At 37.3% G+C, this 6,192-nt stretch overlaps 1 protein-coding gene across 1 annotated transcript in view; it reads right to left on the bottom strand.

The window, feature by feature from the left end:
- Positions 1-2,983: 2,983 nt before the first annotated feature.
- The window catches only part of LOC103738013 (sodium channel and clathrin linker 1-like), a 42,756-nt gene continuing 39,547 nt past the window's right edge, over positions 2,984-6,192 (bottom strand). Inside the window, exons 4-5 of the mRNA XM_008837827.2 lie at positions 5,131-5,203; positions 2,984-3,043 (exon numbers count right to left, since the gene is read on the bottom strand). Coding sequence (XP_008836049.1) covers positions 2,984-3,043; positions 5,131-5,203 — 133 coding nt within the window. The remainder of the gene's footprint in view (positions 3,044-5,130; positions 5,204-6,192) is intronic.

The following is a 6,192-nucleotide window of genomic DNA, read 5'->3' as shown; positions in this document are numbered from 1 at the left end:
AGCAAACAAGACCCAATTAAAAATTGGGGCAAAGACCTAAACAAAGTCCTCAAAAGATGAGACACACAGAGCTGAGAAATTTCTTTATTTAATGTTCAACATCTTTAATCATTAGGTAAATGCAAATTAAATCTCCTTTGATATTTCACCTTACCCCAGTCAGAATAGCTAAGATTCAAAAAGCAAATGATGGCAAATGTTGATGAGGATGTGCAGAAAGGGGAAACTCCTAGTCAGAATGCAAACTGTGCAGCCATTATGGAAATCAGTGTGGAGGTTCCTCAAAAAGCTTGAAATAGATCTACCACATGATCCAGCCATACCATTCTTGGGCATATACCTAAAGAACTATATATCCTACTACAAAGGCACCTACTCATTCATGTTCATTGCTGCATTAGTCACAATAGCCAGGAAGTGGATATAATGTAGATGTCCATCAACTCATGAATAGATAATGAAAACATAGTACCTTTACACAATGGAATATCATTCAGCTATTAAAAAAACAAAATTATGAAATTTGCAGGTAAATGCATAGAACAGAAATAATTATTTTGAGTAAGGTAACCCGGACCCAGAAAGGAAATGTTCTCTCTCATAAGTGGATGCTAGCTTTGAATTTTTAAAGTATTCTAGTTTTTATTTTCTGCATATGAATGTTTTGCCTGCATGTATATTAAGTACACCTATCTTGTGCAATGCCCACAGAGGTCAGGAGAGGGTATCAGATTCCCTGAAACTGGAGTTATGGATGGTTGTTAGCTGTTCTGTGGGTGCTAGTAATAAAACCTGGGTCCTCTGCAAGCAGCCAGTGCTCTTAACCATTGAGCCATCTCTTCAGCCCTAGCTCTGAATCTTTAGATAGGTATGTTTCAAGTGGAAAATCCATAGAGGCAAGGAATTTAGTTAAGGGCAATGACGGTGGAAGGCTTCAAGGTAAGGGGGATACAATGCAGTGATACAAAGGTGGAAAATGGAATAACAGAATAGGAAGGTTTAAAAGGAGTGGGGGAATGGGGGCACATGGTAGATGAGAGAGTATGAGGAAAGATAACTAATACTGAAGCCTTTTTGAAGCAAGCATATGGAAAACTACTACTATAGAAGCTTCATAACATACACAAACAATAAAAAAATTTAAATTTAAATGAGTTACCTTATAATGAGGGTACTATCAAATAGCACAGGATAGCAAATTAAAAGTCCAATGCCAAGAATGGACTCCCTCTTTCAGAGCTGATGACTGGGGTGGGATTGGGGGTCCCAAAGACTCTCAAATAATACTGGCCACTGTTCCCACTCTTGGTTACTCTCCAGAACTTGACAACAAGACCCTACTGCTGAAGATATTGCATACCTGAGTCATAAAACAAACAAGGAGAAACCAAGCTGATACTGACCTCAAAGCTTCATCTCTACTGGCTAGCTTTCATAGTACTGCAAGGTGCTATGGATGCTACCAGAAGAGAAAAATAATCATCAACATTACTCTCTGTGAACCCTGAGAGTTACAAATAATAACTGGCCCAGCAAGATATGCACACAAGTGGCACACATGTTAAGGAAATAACCAACTTCATTCTGATTGGACCTAAGTTCCACCTCACAAGATGGAGTCCATAACTTGCACTGCTATCAGGGACAAGAACCTGTGGCTAGACAGGTCACAGGCCATAGAGGAGAACCCACTACTATTATTTTGCTAAATGGACATAAAGTTAAACCAGACACATAACGACTAATTCTTATGCACAGATTAGTGAATCTCTCAACTCCCATCAGAAAAGCAGCAGATGATGATTAAACACAAAGACCCACAGTGTCAACATGCAGAGAACAAAAGACTGTGGAATGCTCACCCATAAATGGGACATCTATATCATACCCTCTCCTCCCAAAGCTCAGAGATCACTGTAGAGAAGAAGGCAGAAAGACTTCAAGAGCCAGACATAGTGGATGAATACAAGGAAACTAAACTATTTTCTGGACACATCAGGGAAGTAGCACATAGGAATCCACAGTACTTGTGACAGCATGTACAAGACCTACACAAGCCAAAGCCAGATTAAAAATCCTAGCAAAGATAGGGTAGGTGGACAAGAAGCCCCAGCCCTAGCTGAGGAACTATTGGCAATTTACAGCTGCTGGGAGAGAGTGAGTCATTTTCTTTAAGGGTATAAGTCAGGTAGGTGGACTAAGCTCCATAGTATGGGCCCACATTCAAAAGCATTTGGGGAACATAAATAATACTCAATAAACCTTTTAAAAAATAATAGAGGACATGAAGTCAGGGAGGGGTAGTAAGGAGGAGGTTGAGGGGGGGAGGGTGCATGAATATAATCAAATTACATTGTATGAAATTCCCAGCTGACCTAGAACTTGCTATGTAGACCAGGCTGGCCTTGAACTCACAGAGAAATTCTTAGACCTGTGCATTATAGTCAATGTGAAGAGCAATTCCCAGAATACCTGCTTTTATGATTTTAATAGTTTTCAAAGATGAAAAAAAAATTACAATATATTACTAAGCAAAATTCAACAGAGTCGACCTCTGGTACAGGAAAAAGAATGGGAAATGGAAGGAACACATGGATTGACGCACCAGTATTGGTAATATTTTTAGCTTTTTAGCTGGTTAGTAGGTTGTTATTTTTAATTAGTATGTTTCTTGATATAAATATTTACTATACTATACTATTGCTTGCTAATATTTATAAGATGCTTATGCACCTTATTTCAAGTCATTACTTTATCCCTTAACCTGTGAAAAAAAGTTCTTTTATTATTCCCAGTTCATAGGCAAGGAAACCAGAACAGAAAGAAGCAAATAATTTGTTTAAAGTCACAGAAAATGAAGCCAGGAGTCAAACAAAAAAAATCAAGCCCAGGAGTCTTCACTCCTAAGTAGTATACTCTATGTATTAAATAATAAAGCTAAAAATTGCCCAAACAACAACAAAAGACCCAATAGCTAACTGATTTACCTTTCATTTTCCTTGATGACAGTTTCGAGTTGTAGTTTCATCTCACCCATCTGTTTCTACAAGAATAAAATATGGTGTAGCAATCCACTTTCCAATTATATCTCCATAAGTAGCCAATTCATATACAAACAGACTTTCTGATTAGTTAACTTAAAAAATGTTTTTGAGAATTTCATACATCCAAGTAATATTAAATATGGTTAGTTTAGCAATAAACCAAACATAATCAAACATTCATTTTTGAATAGGTTACAAATAAGCTAAAAAACATTTTATGTGAAGCATTGAGAAATATTTAAAAATATAATTCCTAGGACTTGTAGCTAGAAAAGCATGAAGATACACTTTAGTATAGCAAACACCAAAAGTTTGAATGTGTATTTTAATTCATTTGTTTACAGGAAGCACACGTGTGTTTATTTTCTAGTACCTCAAAAGATAAAATGGTAATGATGAAATAGAAAGTTGAGGTCTTCTTTAGCACTTACTCAGTTTCTTCCTCACTATGAGCTAAACAAGGTTGCTATGGTAAATAAACATGGTCACTGACAAACTTATCTGATGATTTTAAAAATCCACTAAAAAATACAATGTAGAATATAATGCATACTGAAAAGGGAATGAGAGAAAGCGTCACTAATTTTCTTTCAGGTAATAAAAGGGTTAATAGGGTTTTAAAGGAAAAGGAAGAGAGAATATGAGCGAAAGCAAAAAAGGAAAAATAAAGAGTCTGCTCTCAGTAGAAGTAAATGGGTTACTGGAGAGCAAGAAGAGGAAAAATAACATTTAAAACAAAAGTGCAATCAGCTCAAAATACATCTATCAGTCTTGATTGTGCACCATGGGGTAAAGAAGAGGAGCCAAGCCTGGAGTGAACCCAGGCAAGGAATATGTGGAATGTTCTCCAAGTCATTCTCCCTCCTACTCAGAGATAGTCAAAACAGCTTAGCTTAAGCAATCACTAACAACCAATACTAACATGAAACTGGGACCAAAGTTGAATTCTTCCCAGGTCCATGCTAGGCCAGAATGACAATCAAACAAAAATGATCAATTAACTACCAGATAATTAAATATTGACCATGTAAGGAATTATACAATCTGACATAAAAATTAGAAAAGGCACGTGAGACATACTGGATGTCATAGTAAGAGGTATAGATATTACCAGGGCTGGAGAGATGGCTCTGCGGTTAAGAGCACTGACTGCTCTTGCAGAGGACATGAGTTTGATTCCCAACACCCACATGGTGGCTAACCCATCTGTAACTCCAGTTTCAGGAAATCCAATTGCTCCCTAGGGCAATGAATGACATGGGTACACCTACCTACATGCAGGCAATACATGCATAAACATACAATAAAAATAAATATTTCTTAAAAAGAAATATGGATATTATTTGTTTGTTTATTTATTTATTTATTTATTTATTTATTTATTTATTTATTTATTTATTTATTTATTTGCAGGGTCTCCCTGTAGTTCCAGCTGGCCTTGAACTCACTATATAGACCAGGCTGGCCTCAATCTCAGAGATCCATCTGCCTCTGCCTCCTGAGTGCTGGGATTAAAGGTGTGCAATGCCACGTCTGGCTTCCAGTTTATAATTAAAAAAAAAAACAAAAAACAAAAAAACTTTAAAAGTTGCAAAAATATCAGTATAACCTGAAAAGCACTTAATACTGCAAATAGATGTAAAGAAAATATATGCTTCACCTAAAATTAAAGATATTAGATCACAGTTGCATTAAAGATTCTTCATTAGTCTTAAGAATTAGTTCTATTAATTAATAATATCTATGTGAGCAAGTATTGCTTTTTAAATATTTTATTTATTATGTACTATTATTTTATGTGTATGAGTGTATTGCCTGCATGTATGTAAGTGCACCTGTGTCATGCAACGCCTGCAGAGGTCAGAAGAGGGGGCCAGAGCCCTGAGAAAAGGAGATACAGGCGACTGTTAGCAATGCAGCCATGTGGATGCTGGGAATTGAACCCGGATCCTCTGTAAGAATAGCTAGTGCTCTCAGCTGCTGAGCCATCTCTCCAGCTCCCTCATGAATGTTTTAAAGAATGAAATTTCTACTTTTTCTTCTCATAATAAAGTACTACAAAAGCTTAGCAATTAGGACTTCATACCTGATGATAGTTCAGTTGCTCATTTAGCTCTTCCAGATGCTTGTCATACTCAGTAGTAAGAGGAGGTAAAGAACTAAAGAAAAAAATATAGCATTAAAAATAAAGCATATTTATTTAGTTCCATTTGCTTTAATGAATATATAATGAGCAACCCCACACACACAAAAAAAAATCTGTGTTTAACAGACATGAAAACTTTACCTTTTTTTCTTACACAAACGGTTTCTAATCTTTTTTATTTAATTTTTAAAAATGATTTATTTAATAACAACATCTGTAGCTCCAGCTGGCCTGGAACTTATGTAGACCAGACTGGCCTTGAACTCGGAGATCCAGAGATCCACCTGCCTCTGCCTCCCAGGTGCTGGGACTAAAGGTGTGTGCCACCATGCCTGGCTTTTATTTAATTTTTAAAAAAAATATTTTATTTTTATTTTGTATGTATGTGTGTAGTGTCTTCATGTATGTAAGTGAACCTGTGTTGTTCAATGCTCATGAAGGTCAGAAGAGGGCGTCAGATTCCCCTAGAACTGGAGTTACAGATGGTTGGATGGTTAGCCACCATGTGGGTACTGGTACTTGAACCCGGGTCCTCTTCAAGAGCAGCCAGTGCTCTTAACCACTCAGCCATCTCTCCAGCCCCTCATAAAATATTTTTTAAGATGGTGGTGGTGCACACCTTTAGTCCCAGCACTTGGGAGGTAGAGGCAGATGGATCTCTATGCGTTTAAGGCCAGCCTGGTCTACATAGCAAGTTCCAGGCCAGCTGGGGCTACAGGAAGACTCTTTCTCAAAAATTATTACATAGAAGTGGAAACAGACCACCTTTTCTAAAGCCACATAGTGGCTCCCTGAGTCTAGTGTCCGGGTGGACAGTGAGTTCTACACACTGGGTGCTGTTATCACAGTAATGGAAATAGTGGCAAGAACAGGCAGAATGCATTGGTATTTTGTGTCAGGTGCTCTTTGCCTTTAGCAGTGGTATTGTATAATCATTACTAGCTACAGGTGAGAACAGGGGTTTGCAAAAGCTAATTGTCCCAGGTCTCTGAAGTTATTCAA

Source organism: Nannospalax galili, unplaced genomic scaffold (assembly GCF_000622305.1).
Source record: "Nannospalax galili isolate Female #2095 unplaced genomic scaffold, S.galili_v1.0 scaffold96, whole genome shotgun sequence".
In the NCBI taxonomy this organism is placed as follows: Eukaryota; Metazoa; Chordata; class Mammalia; order Rodentia; family Spalacidae; genus Nannospalax; species Nannospalax galili.
Note: the sequence above shows the minus strand (reverse complement) of the source record. Positions and strands in the feature narration are given on the sequence as shown.